Raw genomic sequence first — 24,004 nt, 5'->3', positions numbered from 1 at the left:
TGTGATCTTTGGGTGCTGTTGTCACATAAATGTGGCTTACTATGTAACTGCTTTTACCTCACACACACAGGTATGCTTCCCTTTACCTCACACAACACTTAGTGGACTACCTTACCGACCGATTACTGTTAACTCCCTCACTGCTGGACAACTAGCAATCTTGTGTGCTGCCACTTCTGGCATTCTCCAACTGCCAGACAGAGGTATATAACCTTTGACAGAGACAACCAAGCTTACCCTGGGCCACATATCCTTCTACATCAATAGATTAGAAAGAGAGATGAAACAACTGTTTCTGTCCCCCTATACTATACAGTGAGGCTGTCACTGTTCCCTGCCCCTTAGCCAGGTGCTCACTGATTGGTGTGATGTCAGTGGTGGGCGGGGTTAGAGATGAGGTGTTACAGCTTGACTGGCAACAGAAGAATGACTTTGGTCTCAGGAGGGAGGGGAAGGACAGAGCAGCCGAGACTATGTGGACCAGGTGAGGCTTTTCTGCAGCTTCAGGCTGTGAGTCAGGATGTGCTGCAGACAAACGGCCCAATTCACGTAATAGAAACCTATTACTAAAATGCTTAGAATATGGGTAGGAATTCAACAGGGTAAAACTTCCTTTAGTGGACTACCCCTTTAACGATAAATGATCGCAAACAAGAGCTACCTGAAATTGTGCATTACTCCACCTGATCCCTGATGAATTACAGTAAACAATTGAAAATTTTTGGTTCAGCACAAAAGAAGCGATAAACTGCTAATGAACGATTTTCGGATTGTTCCCTGCATACACGTGGAATGATTATTGTTTGAATTCAAATGATATAACAATTTCTTTGTATAATAATCGCCCCATGTAATAAGGCCCTTAGAGACATTATCCCCAGACCAATTCTGGGTCGGTTAAAACTCTGTCTTTGGCTACCATATAATAACTATTGGTATAATCTATGAACATCTACAAAAGGCTTTAATGGTCTGGATCTACTACTGGTGAATCTATTGAGACTTTATGGCAATTTTCTGACATACAAAAATAGCAATTTCTATTTCGTTTTCAGCACAGATATGCAAATACCTGCCTTTCTGTGGGAGCAGGGCTTAGAAGAAGCGGGGAAGATGTGAATAGGCTTTGCACAGCTTGGCAGATATACATAAGACTGATGTCTGAGATGTCAATCCTAATACATTTCCCTGTATGCACAAAATGCAACTGGATCTCGTCAAAGACATATTTGGGTCCACTTTTGATCTGTATGTTTACAAGGAATGTCAATGCTGTTGTACTAACATGCAGTGCAAATATGAACATACATTTTATGTAAGAAAAAAAATGAACATTTATACATAACAACTGCTGGGTCTCCTAGAAATGTTAGGCTTTGTTCACACTGCTTCAGAAATTCTGTTAAGAGTCTCTGTCACAGAGTCCGCTCAGCACCGACAAACTAAATGACTATTAAGACACACAGATCTCTGGCAGATTTCTGAAGCCAAATCAGATTTGAGAAGTGGAGAAATCTTAGTCTTTCCTTTATGCCCTGTTCTGTTTATAGTCTGTTCCTGGCTTTTGCATCAATAATCTGTGTGTGTAATAGGGCCTTTAGCCAAATGAACTGTCATGTCGGACACAAAGAGAGCCTGAAAGACACCTCCAGACTCTGTGATGGAGGCTCTGATGCAGTGTGGACAAAGCCTTAGCTTCTACAAATGCAAAGAGGAAATGCTGCAGAATTCAAGGGGTACATTCATCTCAACTAACAGTCAAACTTGCATGGCTTGCCAAGTAAAATATTTTTATATGGCTGCTCTTTCCCTCCCATTGTTGACAGCTTGTTGTCTAGGTCAGCACTCTGCTCTAAAAAAATTAGTCTGACTGGTGATTATATAGAGCTGCAGTACAAATATGTATATATCATATACAGTATACATATACACCCTCTCTCAATATATGTGTAAACTATACCTATATATACACATCAGCCAGATCACTGCTTTTAGAGGAGAGTGGTAGCCAGTAACCTAAACAACGAAATGTCAATAGGAGGAAAAGAGCAGCATATCAGGAGGAGGAGGCACGTTTGCTAAATAAATGTATTTACAAAAAGATTTACCTTAATGAACCCTACAAGTATAACTATGTTAGTTGAGATGAGAATACCCCTTTAACTGCTTCAATTATTAAAATTCAATGAAGCCAACTATATTTGTCTTGGTTAGAAGAACTTTTTTCAGAATAGTCAGAACAACACACTACCTTTAAGGCAGACATAAACAAAGTATATTCAGATTCCCAGTCCCAGTTCCTGTTGAAGGTTTTCACTGCATGAGTGAACAACACTAAAGCTAAAAATATCCAGGATAGCTGTCTCAATCTGTTGCTACAATTAACAAAAGGCAGAAAAGGAAAAAAAAAAAAGAAAAAACAGTTAATATTGTGCTATTTTATTACATATAAATTTTAGCTTTTTTTATGAATAGCTATAATGGCAAAGAATAACATAACAACTAAGGAAAGATACCATTAAAAAGAAAAAACGTTACACAAATATCAGCTACTAGAAAAGAATGCATACAGTTTACAGTTGTGAGAATGAAGCAATCAAGAACACAATCCAGACAATAATGTGTGTATTAATAAGTGGTGCGCTCTCAGTTCTAGTTCCAACTTCTGCAGAACAGTCCAAGTGTCTGGAAGTCACAATTAATCTTTTAGCATATTTAAAAGAATAGCTGGTATTCATATTATAAATAGCAATACCGATATATCAGCCACCCTGGGTAGAAAGGCATGCACATAGCATTCCTTTATCACCACAGTTTACCAGAGGTCTAGCAGCAAGAACCACATGCCACAAAACCTAAGGCCCATCTAGCATAAATGCCAAGTTTTTTTTGTTAAAGATATAATTATTTAAGTTGTGAAACTTTGGCCTCCACGATTTTAAATAAACCCTTGTCTATAAAAATAGACTGGTGGTATTAAAGTGTGACAGAATATCTGACCAGCCAGCGCACCCCCCACCTGATCACTGGAGCAAGCCAGTAAATATGCTTGACTGAGCACTTATCTTCCTGGCTTGCTGGCTCTGCAACATGCCAGGGGAGTAGTGAGCTGGGTAGAGAAGTACAGAGCCAAGCGTTTCTCTGGCTCCATCAAGCGATTGGTGCTGGTCTGAACACCCAGACCTTGATTGATCATATTGTAAACACATTCAAAGTGACAGTGACAACAGTAACATAATTTGGAAAAAAGTATCTGAGACCCTCAGAGAAACATTAACCCCTTCACATAATTGCTTACAATACATTCATAAGACTCTGGAAGACCCAATAAGTAACAACAAGAATTGATGCTGTTGCAGGAAAGGACTGAAGAAACAGATGACAGAAACTGTAATTACTGAAAGGTTAAATTCTTTGGTAAGGTAAATGCTCTCTTTTTGAAACCCACTATGGCTATGATCAAAACTGATTTGTATGAACTGTATTACACATTATTTTTCTGTCAATCCATACTCCACTTTCCATGCAGAGCTAAGCACTAGCAATAGAAACAAGCAGGCACAGTTCTCAGCCTAATGCTGCTGCTCAATCATATTAGGGACTGGAGTGGGTCTCAGAACTTGGACATCCACCAACCACAACGTCCAATATGTCGCTTTGACATATCACTGAGCTGTAACCCAGCTTTTCCAGTCTCACCAGCAAAAATTTACTGTACCTTGTAAAGTTCCCTTTTTATGCTTATGAGACCAATGAAGCACAGTGCATTTGATTAGTAGTGTAAGGGTACTATTACATGGAGCAATTATCTTGCCAATCAGGCAGAAGTATAAAAAACAATAAAAGATATTACTTACCTCTCCAGGCTTCTCCTGTGTCCTTCTGCCTTTTCCCCACTCATAAGAGAAGTCCTGTCTCTGCTAGTGATTGGCTGAGTTGTCTGTCACAGCAGAGACTGCTTCAGAAGTTCCAGTGGTGGCTGCAGTGCGTGGAGAAAGGGCAAATGACACCAGGGAGCGTGAAGAGGTAATAACATTATTTTTTACATACAGCAGCCCTTGCCGCACGATCATTGGGCCATGTAATAGGCTTGGTAGGTGCTGATCTTAATACAAAATCCCTAACACAAGGCTTCTTACGTTATACTATAGGTTTGACAGCTCCTGGGGGAGATGTGGGGCTTTAAAGGGGCTATCCAGTGCTCCAAAATTTTAACATGTTGTTGCCATTTACTAAACATGCCTAACATATTTTTGCTTACCTCTCCGCTCTCCCTCTGTGTCACCCGCTGTTACTTCCAAGACGAGCTAGTCTCGGGACTGACAGCCCACACAGCCAATCACTGACTGGCTGCAGCTTTGCCCCATCTCAGTCAAAGATTGGCTGAGCGGGCTGTCACTCTTGAGATGAGGTTGTCTCGGAAGTAATGGTGGCTACAGACCGCGGGGTAGACCGGCGCCGCCGCCGCACTGGGACACAGAGGGAGTGCAGAGAGGTAAGCAGGGCTGTGGAATCAGAGCCAGAGTTCTGGAGTCAGAGCTAGTTTTGGCTGGACTTGGAAAAAAATTACCGACACCAGCTTTAAAAAAATCTTTCTAAATTTTATAATTGAGTTTTCACATGAATATTTTAAATGTTATTAATGTTCTATCAATCTAAACCCCTTGTTTATAACCACCAAAAGAACCTCTCTCATGTACATTTAGTTTCCTCTATATATCAGTAATAAAGCACTGTCCCTATTAGATAAGTGTGGTCGGGGAGAAGTTGGGGGTCACTATTTGGCAGTTTGTTTCTGAGCGGGAAGAGTCCATTGTGTGGGGATCTGTGCTGTTCCTCTTTCTAGATGCTGGATGGTTGTATATGAGCAGCAGTGTAATATGAAGATACACAGAAAAATGCAATATATCTGTATTGGGTCTGCAGCATGCCACTGCGGTGAGCTGTTGCATTTCTCAGTGTTTTTGTGTGTTTGCAATTTCAGCCATTGCAACGTGCTCCTGCCTAATGTGAATAGTGTTCTAGGAGAGCTGACCAAATTTGTGTTTTTTTCTAATATGAAGATATCCTGTGTAATATAGAGAAGGAGGAGGAGGAGCCATATATATTGTAACAGTAACCTCTGTCCTCAATGTGGTGTTCTCTTCGGGAGAAGACATTGTGTTTTTCTTCAATGTGATGTGGCCGCAGCAGCCTGTGTGCGCGCGCGCTATGGCCGCAGCAGCCTGTGTGCGCGCGCGCTCTGGCCGCAGCAGCCTGTGTGCATGTGCGTGCTATGGCTGCAGCAGGCTGTGTGTATGTTAGAGACAGAAATTTAAGGGGTATTCTGGGCAACAGTTAAAATCCAAAGGGGTTGGGGATGAGATCATAATATAAAAAAAGTCCTATTTACCTGTCCCTGAACCCCGCAAAGCAACGTCACCGCTCATGGTCCCCCACCAGGCTCCTGAGTTTTTGATGTCACGGCACCTCTCAGAAATGCCCACTCTGCCAATCAGTGAGTGAGGCAGATCACAGCTGCAGTCACTGACTGGCTGAGCGGGTAGATGCTGTGGAGCTGTGATGATTCAGGTGCACGGACGCTGACAGAGGTGATAAATCTCATCCCCCACATCACAGGTATCTGGCATTGCTAGCAGTTTCTTTGTGTATAGGGAATATTTAGTCAGAAGCATAGAAGATTGTCAGCAGAAAAAAAAAAAACACCTGGTCCAGTTAGTCTAGTTCTGATTTGTTTAGAACATGGTGGCTGGATACTAAATGCATCCACTGCACACATACAGGAGAAGTCTAATGGCACGGGCAGAGAGGTGCACAGACGCGAGCGACGGAATCCGTGGTAGGTTATCCACCCGTATTCCGTAGTGTGAATGCACCCTAACAGTGCACAAAGACAGGAAATAGTTTACAAGTGAATTATACCAGAAAACTGATCCATGCATTTTAAACATATAATAATTACATATTGCTTGTTAAGAGATGAAATAACTTTGAATAGTACCTTTAAATATTATAAATAAAATAAAAAGTAAAAGAAAAATAAATAAAAAAAAAAAAAAAGACCAAATGTTTAATGGAACATACTAGCAAAATGTTTTGCATGTTTAAACAGCGCTTGAGAACAGAAAGGCTAAATGCACAGGTAAGGAAAGTAGGATAAAGTGATATTCACGTAAATGGTAAACCAGCACGGATAATGCAGGACCGCTCAGTGAGGCAGATGCTGCTGGCTGGAGTAGTTAATGCAATGCTTCGTCTACTGCGCTCATTTCAGCCTGATTAATTTTTAATCAAAAAAGGAAATTAGTTTATGCTATCTATATAGTTATGATACAAACCAGACAGGATGTAATATTGTTCTTCAGACCAAATTACATTGAGATAACTGATTTATATTAATTACCATTAAGAAAGTTCTATATACAAACCTCTAAAATTCAATTTGTAGCTCCCTGTAAGACAGCTGGTCTGAAGAAGACATAACATCCCTGTTATAATGAAGACATTTTAGCCTTTTCACCCAATGACCGGTAATTAATCTATATCATTTATGTACTAACTAACCAAAGTCATGCAACTAGTTGCCACGTCACGCTTCCTGACTTTGTCTTTCATGCAATCACAATTCCATATACAGTACATCTAAGGAATTAGAGACACGAGTTTCAGTTGCACATAAGGGGCCTCATGTACAAACAAAGCAGGAAAAAGATAGATTACTTAGCCTAGGAATCAAATTTCGGATTTATGTAAATATTGGAATATAAAATAGGTGGATCTCACTGCCTGCTGCTGCTAAGCAGGAGCAACCTTTTGTCTTTTGTATCTGCTAGGACATCTGCTTACAGTTAAAAAGGCCATAAACAGCAAAAAGTATAAAATGAACCAATTAATTGCACATTTCCTCTTTTGTATGATAATGTCTCAATGGGAAAGTTACACACTGGTTGTATAGGAAAATGCTGTGGCAGATGGAGCAACCATCATAACTTGGACTAACTTCTTGCTTTAAAGGACCACTCCAGGATTTGTTTTTTGACCATATCATGTACACTCTTGAATGTGATAACGCGATTACGCATGCAGCGATACCAAATATGTTTGCTTATTTATATATTTTTTTTATAAAATGTGAAAAGGGGGGTGATTCAAACTTTTATTAGGACAGTTTTTTTTTTTATTAATAAATTTTTTTTTTCAAATTATACTTTAACTTTTAGTCCCCCTGGGGGACTTTTAGTATTACTGCAGTGATCTCCCGTAGAGATCACTGCAGTATACTTAATACAAAAATGATCGATCAGATCTTTGCTGTATTGCTCTGGTCTGCAGCAGACCAGATACATCGATTGCCGAGCCGGGATTAGCATCAGTGCAACACTGAACCACGGGGAGGAGGTCTCCCCACTAGACACCAGGGATAGGGGGAAACAATACATTTAAATGCAGCTGTCAGTTTTGACAGCTGCATTTAAATGTATAATTAGTGGGTGCAGCAATCGGACCGCGTCAGCCAATAGCCGCGGTCCCAGGCTACACAAAGCACTTGGGATCGTGGCAGTTCAGAGCAGGGTCGCCGCACGACGCCTCTCTGAACCCCCCTTCCCGCATCAGGACGTAAATATACTGACTGATGCTGGAAGAGGTTATACCACCAATAGAGCTGTGTGAGAGCTCATTTTTGCGCTGTGATCCGTAGTATTTATAGGTTTTTAAATAACTGATGGGACTATAAATTAGCAATTTTGGAGCCACTTATTGGCTGAGTAGTTAAGTCCTTGTGTGACTTAAACTCATAGAAGTAAAGTGAAGCGGGGGACAGACACCAAGACAAGGGGGCAAGGGTGTGAGGTGGGTAAGAATATGCATTTAACTGTGTCATGAGCACGCCTTTAATATAAAAGCCTGATTTTAACAATTCGTCATTTTCTGATGATACATTCTCTTTAGAACCTTTTAAAATGTTGATCTACAACCTAACCTTTTTGTACTGCCCTAACTTCTAAGTAATTTTGTTGAATTATTTTGAAAACTAAGTGGGAGATTCATCAAGACTGACGTACTGGTACATAGGTCTTAAAGGGAACCTGTCAGCCATGATGCAGTGGTGGAGCCTGCCCAACCCCCCCGGTGGAGCCCGCATACGTAACCCTCCCTAGATGTCCCGCTCCTGGATCCAGTACCTGAGCGGAGAAATCACGTCCCGAAGCTGAGCGAGCGCATTATGCAAAGCAGTAGAGTTGAGTCCGACCTCTACAGAAAATGAATGCTCCAGTCATTTGCTATGGACGTCGGACTCATCTCTACTGCTTTGAATAATGTGCACGCTCCGCTTCGGGACGTGATTTCTCCGCCCAGTGACCACATCCAGGAGCGGGACTTCTAGGGAGGGTCACATATGCCGGATGGGCTCCGCCACGGCATCTCAGCTTACAGGTCCTCTTTAAATAAAGCCCCACCCCCATGCAGTGCGCCAGATTTACTAATAGGCGCTCGCCTCTTAGTAAATCCTATGGGACCTGCGCCTGTCACATGGTGGGGGCAGGAGCTACACTTGTTCTGCCATAGTGTATACTTGATAACCATGAAAAATTAAGCAGGAGGGGAGACCACATCTTAAGGCACCTACTCCCTTCCATCAGACAAGCAGGGCTTACTCCTGGTGTACGCAACAGAGAAGGCAAAATTTTGCAACTTTTCTGTGGCGTACGCCAGGGGCACACATTGATAAATATGCCCCAAAAGGAAAATCCTAATTTTTACATGATGCTCTCATGCCATTGCTTCCAGTTTGGAAAAACATTTTGCTGAGGTTTCTCAAACTTCTAGTTACTTGACACAGCGTGGAAATAGCTATAATTTGAGTGTAATTTGTTACATATTCAGGCTCCAGGGCTCTACAACAGATGTATCAAAGACTAAATAGATTTATACCAAAGTACTGTGCAGTACTGGGATGACTCTGTCATGTGAAATAGCAGCTAGAGTGGAACTACATAAGAGAACTTGTGACTGCTGGAAAACAAAAGAAAAGAAAATACCAAGAGTCTACCCACCCTACCCAACCAGAAATGTCCTTGGCACCTACACATGAATGTCTGTCAAAGATGCAATACTCATCATTACTTATCTTGTGCAGATTTGTAATTACAGCCGTGATATAACCCGAAGCTGCATTCTGCTGGCCTAAAGTCTGTCAACTGTTTTCAATACTGACAAATTTTCTTACTTAACGAGGTTACTTATGCATTTTCCAGATTACTGCACATTATTTAGTGTAAGCCCCCAAATTTCTGAGAATGCAAATCAGCTAAGCAAGTTCTGTGCAGGCACCACCAATAAGCATTTCAGGTCTGAAGACAGCTACAGCTGAAATGAAAAATATACATAAAACACACATGTATATACTGTAGATCTATATATTAAAAATGCCGAAGAAATGTACAGTTTTTTCAGGGACATGTCAGAGTCTCACCTACAGTATAAAACAGACATCCTCAAGTAGGAAGCTACAAACCATGTAGAAACAATAGAAAATACAGGTCTCTCAACCTAGAAGAACATATGACCTATTTATTGTTAAAAAAAAAAAACTAGATCCTGATAAATATTATCCCCTCTTCTCCATGTGTTTTTATTCTCAGACTGCACCCTTAATTTTTTTTAAATTTTGCTTTCTGTGTTTGATTATGGAGAAATCATTTAGGAATGTGTTTTACAGCAGCCACATGGACAATAAGAAGTTGTACCCTGGAGATGGCTTATTGACTTCTATGGAAGTCCCTTCCAGGCATGCACTATAACCTCTGAAGAGGCCAGTGTGCAGAGGGAGGGGGAAGGGAGCTGTAATCACCACCTAATGCTGATTGTGTGACCCTCTGTTATTAGATACACAGCTTATTGTAAGGCTTAGTAGCCAGAATGGAAGCAGCAAGATTTCAGGACTTTTAATTTTTAATACATATGGTAAAATTCTACATGTTTAATAGAAAAACTTCAGTAAAAAAATTGTTTTTTTGAGAACACATTCACTTTAATTGGATTTCCCCACACATTTAATTTATCACCTGACCCAAGCATATGCCCTAAATGTCTGATCTGGGGAAGCCCCAACACTGGGACCCCTCATACACACACACTAAGAGTCCTGTGCACCCATTTCCTTCTCTCTGCACCACCACAGTGAGAAGGAGTATGAGTGAAGCCCATGGACCATTTCAGGGGCTGAGGAGAACTCTACACAGTGGCACTCATACCATGTAGTGTTATTCCACACACAAACATGTGATATGTATATTTCATACCTTTTATTTGATAACTTCTTCCAGCCATGTGCAACAAGGATGCAGAATCCCATACTTGGTACGTATAATACTCTTTCCGCAACCACAAATCCAACGGGGAAGAAAAGATTTGAGGCAGGTATAAAGGGCAGCACAATTAGGCATAATCCCTGAGAGAAATGGAAAAATGACATGAAAGAGTACAGCTGCATTGCGAAATGCAAAATCCAGCAGAACATGCACACAAATACCAGTATGTAAATTTATTTCCCAGTCTAACACTTCAACACCTCTTGACAGTCTCAGAAAGGTATGCACCTCAAATCCCAGCCAGCCCGCAGGTAGCGGCACTGCTCACACACCACAGCTCATCAACCCCTAGTCCCAGCGCTATACAAAGAGACCTATCAATACATTACTACAGCCCTTCTCACGCTTCAGACTGGGTTACTGCAGTACTACGTGTTCTATACTACTCTAGTCGGCTTCTTTGGATACTACAGTCATGGCCAAAAGTTTTGAGAATGATACAAATATACATTTTTACCAAGTCTACTGCTTCAGTTTTTAAAATGCCAATTTGCATATATTCCAAAATTTTATCAAGAGTGAGCAGCTTAACAGCAATTACTTGCAAAGTCAATATTTGCCTAGAAAATGAACTTTATCCCCCAAAACACATTTCAACATCATTGCAGCCCTGCCTTAAAAGGACCAGCTAACATCGTTTCAGTGATTGCTCTATTAACATAGTTGTGGGTGTTGATGAGGACAGGGCTGGAGATCAATCTGTCATGATTAAGTAAGAATGACACCACTGGACACTTTACAAGGAGGCTGGTGCTTGGCATCATTGTTTCTCTTTTGATAACCATGGTCATCTCTAAAGAAACCCGTGCAGTCATCATTGCACTGCAAAAAAATGGCCTAACAGGGCAGAGTATCGCAGCTAGAAAGATTGCACCTCAGTCAACAATCTATCGCATCCTCAAGAACTTCAAGGAGAGAGGTTCCATTGTTGCCAAAAAGGCTCCAGGGCACCCAAGAAAGAAATCACAGATGCACCACCTCGTATGGGAGTGCAATAACCACGGTCCAAATACATGTAAATTATATTTAATTTCCCAGAATCACGTATAAAATCTAACTTTTATTAGATATGCATTAAGAGTAAAAAATGTATTAAAACAAGTGTTCTACACATATGAAATAGGCACTTCACAACAGATCTAGGGTGTTGACCCTCTAATAGACTGGTATACTTAGGGATAGATTAGCCCAGATGTATAAAGATGAAACCAGACTTCAGAAAAAAATTGCGATAAACAAGTATCTCTGTCTCAATCCAAGTCTCTACGCGTTTCACCCAGATATATCCCTGGGATCATCAGGAGACCTTCACAAAACACAGTGGTTACTGTTTAGAGATTATATAGAATTGTTATGTTTAAATAAATAGAAAAAATCAGATGAATATAGAAAAGGGTAGGAGACAAGTGGGGATATATATAGTGTGTGTACTCTGTGGCGGGTGTTCACCCTGGCCCGGCCTCCGATAACCACTTGGAGCAACAGGTCAGGATAACCCCAAGACACAGACAAACCACACACAATCAGGAGTACACTTTTATGGCTGCAGTATTACATGTCAGAAACTGTATGTATGACCAATAGGAATAGCAATAACCCTCAGAGGCAGTCCTTTGGGGTTCAGGTTAGATACCAGTCTCCTATAATGTCACAAGCCACATGCAAGTACTAGAGGAACATCCAATCCTGGAAGATGAAAAAGTCTCATACAGCAGGTACAATCACAGAAACTGGCAAGTGCATGAATCATATATACTGACAGTGTTTGCCAAGACAGCCATCATGATAAAAAGTCACAGTGCAGATATGGTGCGCTCATCCCCACAGGGATTACTCACTACCCCCAACGTGCGTAGAGACTTGGATTGAGACAGAGATATTTGTTTACCGCCCAAGAAAGACCAGCAACCGCCAGGACCGTATCTTAAAAGTCTTTCAGCTGCGGGTTTGGGCTACCAGCAGTGCAGAGCTTTCTCAGGAATGGCAGCAGGCAGGTGTGAGTGCATCTGCACGCACTGTGAGGCAGTGACTCTTTGAGCAAGGCCTGGTCTCAAGGAGGGCAGCAAAGAAGCCACTTCTCTCCAGAAAAAAACATCAGGGACAGAATGAAATTCTGCAAAAGGTACAGGGAGTGGGCTGCTGAGGACTGGGGTAAAGTCATTTTCTCTGATAAATCCCTTTTCTGATTGTTTGGGACATCTGGAAAACAGCTTATTCGGAGAAGACTAGGTGAGCGCTACCACCAGGGGTGTAGCTAAAGGCTGATGGGCCCTGGTGCAGAATTTTAGCTTGGGGCCCCCCATCTCACCCGATCAGGCACAGTCATATCTAATGTTATATCCAATTACTCTAATGTGCCACCATGTTCTAATGCACTGCCTCCACCACTATGTACTGCACTACTTCACCCTATAATTAATGCACTGTACTGTGTCATTGTCTAATCATTGTTTTCCAATCTTTGACTCTCCAGCTGAAAAACTACAACTCTCATCATGACTGCCAGTTGGAAACGATGGGGATTGTAGTGCTGCAACCTGAAGAGCCACATGCTGCAAAACTACAACTCCCATAATAAACTGTTAGCAGGGCATGATGAAGTTTGAACTTCTGCAACCTGGAGAAGTCACCTGATGTCCCCTGCAGTCCTATGTAACACCACAGATAACACAGTGATATCCCTCTGAGTACAGATAATGTAGTTGTCACCTGCAGTCCTATGTAACACCACAGATAACAGTGATATCTCCAAGTACAAATAATGTAGTTGTCACCTGCAGTCCTATGTAACAATAGATATAACACAGTGATATCTCTGAGTACAAATAATGTAGATGTCACCTGCAATCCACTTCTCCTCTCCTCAGTGGTGTAAGTGGCTCCCGCATGTTGAGGCCCCTCCCCCACCAGATCACAACATTGCTGTACTCTCTGATGTTACTTGCCGGCTGTACAGTGATGTCATCTGACCTGGGGGAGGGGCCTCAACGCTGAGGAGAAGTGGATTGCAGCACAAGCTGGAGCTCAAGGCCGTAAATGTACGACGATAGGACACAGCTTGGACCGCCAACGCAGATGTCTGGAGAAGGGGGCGCTGGTACTTGCTGTCATTTGATTAGGTAAGAGGCCCAATCAGATGACAGTATAGCTACGCCACTGGCTACCACCAGTCTTGGTCTCATGCCAACTGTAAAGCATCCTGAAACCATTCATGTGTGGGGTTGCTTCTCAGCCAAGGGAATCGGCTCTCACAGTCTTGCCTAAAAACACAGCCATGAATAAAGAACGGTACCAGAATGTCCTCCAAGAGCAACTTCTCCCCACCGTCCAAGAGCAGTTTGGCGATCAACAATGCCTTTTCCAGCATGATGGAGCACCTTGCCATAAAGCAAAGGTGATAACTAAATGGCTCAGGGAACAAAACAGAGATCTTGGGTCCATGGCCTGGAAACTCCCCAGATCTTAATCCCATTGAGAACTTGTCGTCAATCATCAAGAGACGGGTGGACCAACAAAAACCAACAAATTCTGACAAAGTGCAATCATTGATTGTGCAAAATGGACTGCTATCAGTCAGGATTTGGTCCAGAAGTTGATTGAGAGCATGCTAGGGAGAATTGCAGAGGTCCTAAAGAAGAAGGGTCAGCAATGCAAATATTGACTTGCTGCATTAACTCATTCTGTCAATATAAGCTTTTGTTACTCATAATATGACTGAAATTATATTTCTGTATGTGATAAAAACATCTGACAAATACATAAAAACCAGAGGGCAGCAGATCATGTGAAAATATAATATTTGTTTCATTCTCAAAACTTTTGGCCAAGACTGTAGGTGACAGAGGCTTCATATTTTTCCAGATGCATTGTGTGTACTATACAGGACATTTAAAAGCTCATGTCCTATATATATTATATATATATATATATATACACACACACACATTATATTATATATATATATATAGTGGTTTACAGCTCTTTTGGACTTTTATATGTAAAGATTTGCTTTAGCCGTATGTTTTGCCTCCATTCGGGGCTTCAGAACCAATTGAAAGTTGTCCATAGAGTTTTAGTCTCATGGTACAATACCAATTTAACTTAAAGGACCACTGTATAATCAATGCTTTATGCAACTTTAACCACATTTAATTCATGAATCATATGAAACATACTTACCATGAGGACAGTTTTGGATGAATCACCTGGATATCGGATGCTGTAGATCACTAAGTTTCCCAGAAAACAAAAGAATAACAGTGTAGCCAGATTCCTCACATCCAAAAAACTTTCAACCAGAGGAATAGTTCCCATTGTCCAGTCACAGCAGAGTTCAGAGGGATTTAGCAAGAGCCAGGCATTCACAGGCAGGAGGTAATTGAATGTCAGCTGCCTTGCAGGTGTTGCACTGACAGCAGCAGGGTTATCAAACCTAGCAGGGGATAAAAAAAAAAAAAGGTAATTCCATATTCCAAATTCCATAGAAATGTATGTGTTTTCTTTGTGCAATGTAAAGAACTTATTCTAATGGTGCGTTTACACTGACAGATTTATCTGACAGATCTTTGAAGCCAAAAACAGGAACAGACTATAAACAGGGATCAGGTCATAAAGGAAAGACTGGGATCTATCCTCTTTTCAAATCCATTTCTGGCTTTGGCTTCCAAAATCTGTCAGATAAATCTTTCTGTGTAAACGCACCCTTAGTCAAACTAGTTATTGTCATTGTCAGAGAAGGAGGAGATAAAAAGAAATGTAAAAAAATGATAGAATACCCTCAGGATTGGATAGGCCAATAATAAATATTAAAGTGATAGGGGCGAAACTTCAGCTGTTAGGGACCGTGCACAATAAGGAATGAGCGTGGAAATTTCAGGCAGAGGCTGTGCAATGGATTGATTTAAATGCTGAGGACTAACTTTATGCCCTCCTATAGTGGATGCGAGGACTAGGTGTAAACAAATTTGAGGCCTGTGAATGTAAAAAACAAAATTGCATGGAAAACACATGTCCCAGTGTGAAACCAACAACCAGCTAGAAAGTTCTCTCACCTTGTGAAGACTGGAAGCTGAGACTGGATAACTTGTACACGGATAACAACGAGCAGCAAGGTGCTGAACATTAAAACGACAAGTTTTAGCAGCGTTTGAAGTAAGGAATAAGGTATGCTTCCTTTACCCAGCAGTATCTGAACAGCTGTGTCCCATAAAACTGGTAACGTGTACTGAAATTGGGGGGGGGGGGGGGGAAGAAAAAAAAAACAAACACATTAAGTATGCATATATATTGAGAGTGAAAGCAGAAAACTGTGGATGGAAATATATACACACCAGCCAGATTACTGCTTTTAGAGCAGAGTGGTGGTTAGTAATCTAGACAACGAGCTGTCAACAATGGGGGGGAAACAAACGAGTGTGTCAGAAGGAGGTAACTATGCTAAATGAATGTAGACACAAAAATATTTTACTTGATGAACCCTACAAGCTACATTAGTCGAGATGGGAATACCCTGTTAAACTTATGCAAGACAACAGGTAATTTTGCAAAATGCATTGCTGTACTTACCTTGTACTAATCCTTAGCTACATAATATAGAAGTCCAAGAGTGTAACATAGGCCTTTAACTGTTAGGGTATGTGCACACTACGGAACCTGGGCGGATCAACCGCCGCGGATTCCGCAGCTCGCCCCCACACGCATCTCCACCTATGCCATAGACTCCATTCTATGCACAGGCAGATTAAGCCGTCCACCCGGAGAATGAACCCGTTCATTCTTCGGGCGGATGGCGGAATCTGCCTGACCATAGAATGGAGTCTATGGCACAGACAGAGATGGGTGCGGCCGCGACTTGCATAATCCGCAGGGGGTGATCTGCCAGGGTTCCGTAGTGCACATTCCTTAACTCACCAAGGGCCAGTGCACACAGACCAAAAAAGGCAGAAATTTCAAGCGGGGTCTGCGCCGTGGACGCTGCTTGAAATTCAGCCTGTCCCATTGCTTCAACAGGATTTCTCGTGCGTCTTCACTTAAAGAAATATGTAAATTCTTTGAGTAGAGGCGCACGCAAAATCCCATTAAAGTGACTGTATCACCAGGCCCAGGCTGAAGCACTGGAGGCGGGCCGACCCATCCTTAGTGGGAGGAAACCCCAGCCCCTCCATGACGTGACTCCATTAGAATCAATGGAACCCTATCATAGAGGGGCTAGGGTTTCCTCCCACTAAGGGTGGGTCGGCCCACCTCCAATGCTTCAGCCTGGGCCTGGTGGTACAGTCACTTTAAAGCAAGAATTCCAACGGGCAAGAATTCCAACGGGCAGAATTCCAAGCTGTGTCCACAGACTCTGTTTGAAATTTCTGCCTCTTTTGCTCTCTTTGCATGGGCCTCAATTGTGAGAGGGAGGAGGAATTCCACTCTGGGACTCTCAGTAAAAATTCCCTAGTGAAAAATCATTTTATACACAAAATTCTATTAGCTTTCACTTTTATGTCAATTTAAAAAAAAAATAAGCCAAACCTTCTTACCCCTTGAGCAATGAAGACTTCATAGACACAACAAATACCAACAACAGTAATCCCTTGCTCTTTGCACAGAGTTGCAACCGCAACAAGGAACACAGCAACAGCAATAGGAGTCCACACTATGAAAACAGAATGAACGATAAAGTTTCACTATCCATGCCAGTCTAAAATGTCAATGAACTTCATCTAAGCAGGCATAAACATGAAAAAATTTGAACATGCATTAAAGTATTTCTTTATAAATGGTCTTAAAAGGGATTATCAAAAGATTATAAATTATCATCTAATCTATTAAGGGGGCAGTCAAGTATGAAGGCTGCTGCTCCAGTCACTCATGATCTTGCAGTCGGACCCTCAATGACCAGTTCCTTAATTTCAAAATAACTCCTTTAAAGCCTTACTAACATGCCGGTCCACACCTAAGTCTGTAGCAACTGTGCTCTTAAAAAAACAACCCAGTATCTTTAATGGGAATTTGTGTTGTGATCTACGCTGCGTGAAACAACAACTCTGTACCACAATCTGCCCCCTCAAAACAGCTTGTACCGTCAGTTAGCTGCTTTTAATTCAAGATCTGTGCTGGGGTCCGTTTGGCAGGTGATGCAGTTATTGTCCTAAAAAACAACTTTAAGGGTGCCTTCACACCTACCGGATCCGCAGCGGATTTCACGAGATCTGCGAGATCCGCTGTGGATCCAGTCCCATTCATGCCTATACAGCACATACTCGCAGCGGGATTGACATCCCGGTGTGAGTGAGTATGTGCGTTACCCCCTTGCAGCCCACCGCCGAGGACATACATTATCTGCTCGGCGATGAGGCTGCATGTCAGGCTCCCGGCTCTGCTCCACGGCAGCACTGATTGGCTGAGCGGGACCGGAGCTGGGAGCCCGACATGCAGCCGTGTCGCCAAGCAGGTAATGTATGCTCTCGGCGGACTGCAGGCGGTAGGGGGTTAATGCACATACTCACAGCGGGATGTCAATCCCACTGCAAGTATGTGCTCTATAGGCATGAATGGGACTGGATCTGCAGCGGATCTCGCTACAAATCCGCAGCTTGAAATCCCCTGCGGATCCGGTAGGTGTGAAGGCACCCTTAAACTTGCAGTCCTGTGTTAAATTGGCATGGCCTAGACTGTCTATGCCCTAGGCTTGCACCGCCTATCCATCCCTCCTCCTCGCCCGCTTCACCATAAGGAATGCACCAGGCAGGATTTCTCCTATTCACCTGTGTGAACACTGCACATGTGTTGGAGGGTTAAGGCACCTGTGCACTGTTCAGACAGGAAGAATAGGAGAAATGCTACCCAGGAGTATTTCTAATGGTGAAGAGGGTGGGGAGGAGGGACAGAGAGGCGATGCAATCCTAGGGCACAGACACTCTAGACCACACCAATTTGACACAGGGCTGCAAGTTTAAAAGTTTTTTTTAGGCCAATAACAGCATCACCTGCCGAATGGACCCCCGGACATATCTTAAAGCAGCTATCCAAAGGTACAAGAGGCTTGGGGGGGTAGAGGGGATTGTGGGTAGAGTCGCTTTGAATCCCCACAGAAATTGCATCAGGTAACCAGTGTGAGCATTAGTAAAAAAAAAATTTATATATATATATATATAGTCCACATGTGCCATAAAATACTTTATTAGACCCTGCAGGCACTGTGTCTATTTCTCTCTCCCTACTTCCACCTTCTCATCCTCACCGACTTTCTAGACTTCTATGGGCAACATGTAACTTGATTCTTCAGTGGGTTGATAATCCATTAGCAGTAAAGTGAGAGTGAAGGATCAGTGCAGGAAACAGAGGGGAGGACAAGTAGTAGCTCATAAATGAAGACAGACATTTTCATTACAGAAGTTTCTTTCACTCATACTGATTTGTACAAAGTTTGTTGAAAGAAATAGGACCATTTAGGCATCCCTTATGCCCACAAACTAAATTAATACTATATATTGTATGCTGCTATGGGGTTAAGATCATGCTGTATGAATGTGTATAGATTTATGTTCATTACAGTATCGGTCCCCCAGGGGAACATACAGGACCACGGCCCTATTTGGGGGCTGGGAGCTAGAAGCACACAGGTTAGATGTTGAGTGTGTCAAACATTTTTTTCTCCACTAAATAGTTTGTAAGGCTGTAATTCAGTACAACATTTTACTGGATGGAAATGCTCTAAAATATGATTGTGACATGCCAAAAAACACATCCGCTCATCAAGTTCTGAACTTTCTGCCAGGTCAACATCAATTTATGATGTCTCTTGGAGCAATCTCTACACTACATTGGGGACTAAAGAATTAATCTAAAGTCTTACTACATGATCCTGTATACAATAGATGGTAAAAAAATTATATAGGGGTAAATACAAAGAACAAATGTTCAGTGAGAATAAAAGAAATTAACATTTACTGTAAAATTAAAACATTAAATGAAAAATATAAAAAAAAAATATTTTATTTGTATACAATACTATGCAAATTTCTAAGGCAGGTGTGGAAAATGCTGCAAAGTAAGAATACTTCTGGAAAAATATTAAATAGTTTATGTCTATTGATTAATAAAGTACAAAGTGAAAGAACACAAAAGAAATCTAAATCAGATCAATATTTGGTGTCACCACCCTTTGCCTTCAAAACAGCATCAGTTCATCTAGCTACAGTAGTATACAGTTTTTAAAGGAACTCTGATGGGAGATTGTTCCAAACATCTTGGTAATCTAATCACAGATTATAACTAATAAACTAAACAACAAATGTAAACTAAACAACAAATGTAAATTGCAAACTTGCTTTAGTTCACATCCTCTTAGAAGTTATAAGTGACTCTTTAAGATCAGGGTTCTCTGGGTACCATATCACTTCCAGTCCTTTTTTTTATGCTGACTATATGGTTGAGGTTGTCCTGCTGCAGAATAAAAATTTGGAGCCAATCTGATGCCTCCCTGATAGGAGGAGTCCTACTTTGTAGCATTTCTCCACACCTGATTAAAACTTTTATACCATGCTAAAAATCATATACACTTATTTACCTATGGAATTGTCTGGACCCTTTGATTTGGTATATGATAGAAATGCAGCCAAGAGAAAAATAGAGGAAAGAAGTTCAGCTCTGCCAACAACTCCAGTAACCTGTAGAGATATGAAGTGACAGCCTCAACATACATTATGGAAGCCAGGTTAAAAGGGTTGTTCCACCAGCATCTCTTATTCTGTGTTCTCAGGTTAGAAAAAGAAGAGTATCACCGCTATCAGCTGGAAATGGAAATGCAAGGCTCCCACAAGAATGGAGTGTCAGTCATAAGTACGCACTGACGCTCTATTCATTTTCTATGTGACTGCTATACTTGTCTATCTGTCTCACAGACTGTGAATAAAACATCTGTACATTTACTTTGTGGAAAGAGGATACGTTTGGTTTGTTGAGAGCCCCTATAAGAGGTCTATGAGAAAGTCAACATTTTCTTTATACATTAAAATCATTCAGCTAATAATTGTTACATGTGAAAGGTCCTTAACTGATCTACCAAATTTATCCTTCAATTCATCTAGTTCATCAATTCACTTAAGGCCCTATTCCACGGGTCGTTTAGAGGAGCAATATCGTTCGGATTCGGCCGATATCGGCCGCTACGAACGATATTCGTCCCGTGGAATAGAGTGCAACGATCAGCCAACATCGTTCATGTCGGCTGATCGTTGCAGTCGCTTGTTTTTCAACATGTTGAAAAACAAGCGACTGATATAGCAGCGATCTGCTGCCGTCGCTCCGTTGAATAGGAGCATCGGCAGCAGACGCTGCTATATCCTATGGGCTGCCCGGACGATCAGCGATCCCCCGGGCAGCCCCCCCAGCAGCTCCCCGCCGCTCCTCCCGCACTCACCCGCTCGTTGACGCCGCGTTGAATAGCGGCGGCAGCGAGCGGGGAACGAGGAGCAAACGAGCGCTAATAGCGCTCGTTTGCTCCTCCAAACGACTCGTGTAATAGGGGCATGAGCCTCCAGCCCTCTTTGCAAACTAGTCAAGGCAGGGAGGGGTAAGGGAGGAGGCGTAAGGGAGGAGGCGTAAGTGAGGAGGCGTGCAGGCTTTGGGCTAAGTATCACCTCTATGGCATTTCAGCTTCCAAGGAAAATTGCAATTCGGCAAATGGCCTTCAGCAAAGAAAAAGAAATCAATTGTTACCCATTACCTATATGCCTGTGACTAGGGATGGTCCGAACCTGCCGAGGTTTAGGTTCGTATGAACCCGGACCCTCGGCAATGTTTCCCGCTGTCTTAAAGGGGTAGTGCGGCGCTAAAAAATTATTTACAGAATAACACACATTACAAAGTTATACAACTTTGTAATGTATGTTATGTCTGTGAATCGCCCCCTTCCCCGTGTCCCACCACCCCCACCCGTGTACCCGGAAGTGTTTGCGCATTATACATTACCTGATCCGTGTCGAGGGCAGTCGGCTATTTTGTGCCAAACGTCATCTTCGGACGGACGGCCGAATCCCTGCCGCCCGTCAACCCTCCGCCACGTCACAACTGTGCTCAGCCGCGATTGGCTGAGCATAGTTATGCTCAGCCAATCGCGGCTGATGACGCGGCCGCGTCATCAGCTGCTCAGTCGCAATTGGCTGAGCACAGTTATGCTCAGCCAATAGCGGCTGAGCATCGGATGACGCTGCATAGGGCGGCTGGCATTCGGAACAGAGGGAGCTGTTCACCGGCCGGCCGAAGAAGACGTCACCGAATAAAGGTCGGAGACTGGTGTCGGCACGTGACAGGTGAGTATAGCGCACCACACTTCCAGGTACACGGGTGGGGGTGGTGGGACATGGGGAAGGGGGCCATTCACAGACATAACATACATTACAAAGTTGTATAACTTTGTAATGTGTGTTATTCTGTGAATAATTTTTTAGCGCCGCACTACCCCTTTAAACCTCCGTGCAGAGGGTGGATACAGCGAGAGGACCGCCTGGAAAACCGGGATACAGCCACAACCATAGGCTGTATCCCAGTTTTCCAGGCAGTCTTCCCGCTTTATCCACCCTCTCCACGGAGGTTTAAGACAGTGGAAATCATTGCCGAGAGTCCGGGTTCATATGAACCCGAACCTCGGCAGGTTCGGACCATCCCTACCTGTGACTGCAGCTCTGTACCTGGTACCTGTCCCTTTTAAATTGCACTTGTCACAAAAAAAATAAAAAAACAAAAACACTCATCAGGAGAACAAGCAAGGAGGGACACACTGCCATTACCTGTCTCCTTGCTCTGTCTGAGGGCGGTGGCCCAATCGACTAACATTATGTGGACATTTCGGTCATGTGACAAAGAGCCAGAAGAGAACATGTTGGAGGTGGGCTTCTCCTGTCTCTTTCTTCTGTTTGGTCATGGTCTGAAAATTTAGACTCTGACTTTTTCAAAAGAACTAAATTATTCACCTAAACCTCTGGGCTTAGGAGTCCAGTGAGTGGTTAAATAAAAAATTAAAAAAAATAAAAAAAATTGGCTCTACTGAATTTTTTCCCACACACATATTAATCGGTTCATCAAATTCTGCTATAAAGGATGCTGCCTGCAGGTTGGACTTCCATTAATTAATTGGTTCCTACTGAGAGAATGGCCAAGATGGCATCTGAAAATGTGTTTTTCAAACTTATTAAATCCATAGAAGATAATGAAATACTTTGCTGAAAGACATTACTGCGGTTATCAGCAGGATTCACTGGGAGAAGTGGGACACCCTCAAGTGGTTATATCATAAAGGTCTGTAAGAAGAAACATCTATTAAACTTTCGCTATGCAAAAAAATCTTGCACTAATTCTGAGTTACAGGATATAGAAGTCCGAGAGCTTTAACACTCAGGACAACTACAGAATAGCTAAAGGAAACAACAAATCTATATGATGTAGACATAAACATACATAAGCTGTTACTCACCAATTGTGAGAGGTATGAGAAATTCTACTTAAAATAAAACCCTGCAAGAATTGGTGATGGTTGAGTCTCTCCATGCCTGGTCTCAATAAAAGATGTGTTATGAATGCTTAAATAAATAATCTATGCATGGTTACATTAGATAAACTATCCTTTCATTCATTTTAGATGCTCATCCTTTAGTAGACTCAGCCTGATCCTCCTTATAGGAGGGCTCAAAATAAAAAATGGCTGTCAAAAGGGGTTTGAGACTGCCGGGTGATCCTCCTCCCGTTCTGGGTACTGTGAAGAGACGTGCCCCATGGACTTTCCTTATGCGGCCATCTCATCATGTGACAGAGCCAGGAGAGGAATGTGCTAAGTGAAACTTTTCTCAATCAGTTGCGGTCTGAACAATCAGACTCCAACTGATCAAAACTTTGCACATTTTTTTTCGTGACTGGGTCTCTTTAAACAAAATTCTCTTTAAAATCTGTAGGAGACAGGTTGAAAATTAAAGTATATGCTTGGCTATAGCATGTTCACTGGATAGGTATGCATATTTAATTTGCAGACTGCCATGAATAAAACCTCTTATTCAGCATCTGCAGAGAGAGACATGCAGAGAGACATGACAGAAATCAAAGTATTTCAGGAGAGCCATGTGAGCTCAGAGGGGAGAAAGTTACCTTTACCATTGCTGAAACTAATTTCTTATTGGCACTATTCAAATAATCCTGTAGAAAATATGCTGCAGACATTGCCCACTCGTCAGGCACACCACTTAATAAAGATCCTGAAGTGAAGCTTAACACTGGTCATTTTCAGCAGGTCTTCAGGCCCCCTCTGCTGGTGAAGTTCGTGACTAAACCAGAACTTAGGTGAGAAAAAAACCCTGAAAAATACTGCTTATATTGCAAAAACTAAATGAAGAATAAAATTCTGTCAGTAATAGAGATGAAAGCAACTAAAGCATGCTCGGGTCCATCCGAACCCGGAAGTCTCGGCGTTTGATTACTGATGGCTAGAGTTGGAAGTAGGGAATCCTGGAAAAAAAGGATACAGACTATGGCTGTATTCATGTTTTCCAGGCAGCCTTAGGGCTGCATCCACCATCTTTGGCAGCCAAAGCCCACACATGGTAAACTTCAGGGTTCGGCAGGATTTGAGCATGCTCGAGTTGCGCTTGTCT

General features: G+C 42.3%; 1 protein-coding gene across 2 annotated transcripts in view; it reads right to left on the bottom strand.

The window, feature by feature from the left end:
• Positions 1-24,004, bottom strand: part of TMTC3 (transmembrane O-mannosyltransferase targeting cadherins 3) — a 57,846-nt gene that overhangs the window by 19,239 nt on the left and 14,603 nt on the right. The window contains exons 4-10 of one of the 2 annotated variants that reach the window (XM_069974169.1): positions 19,933-20,032; positions 16,901-17,016; positions 15,425-15,597; positions 14,553-14,805; positions 10,305-10,453; positions 2,252-2,375; positions 1,073-1,246 (exon numbers count right to left, since the gene is read on the bottom strand). In XM_069974169.1, coding sequence (XP_069830270.1) covers positions 1,073-1,246; positions 2,252-2,375; positions 10,305-10,453; positions 14,553-14,805; positions 15,425-15,597; positions 16,901-17,016; positions 19,933-20,032 — 1,089 coding nt within the window. The remainder of the gene's footprint in view (positions 1-1,072; positions 1,247-2,251; positions 2,376-10,304; positions 10,454-14,552; positions 14,806-15,424; positions 15,598-16,900; positions 17,017-19,932; positions 20,033-24,004) is intronic. The other variant, XM_069974162.1, reaches the window with a different exon arrangement.

Source organism: Dendropsophus ebraccatus, chromosome 1, assembly GCF_027789765.1.
Source record: "Dendropsophus ebraccatus isolate aDenEbr1 chromosome 1, aDenEbr1.pat, whole genome shotgun sequence".
NCBI classification, from domain to species: Eukaryota; Metazoa; Chordata; class Amphibia; order Anura; family Hylidae; genus Dendropsophus; species Dendropsophus ebraccatus.
This window is presented reverse-complemented; position numbering and strand designations above follow the sequence as displayed.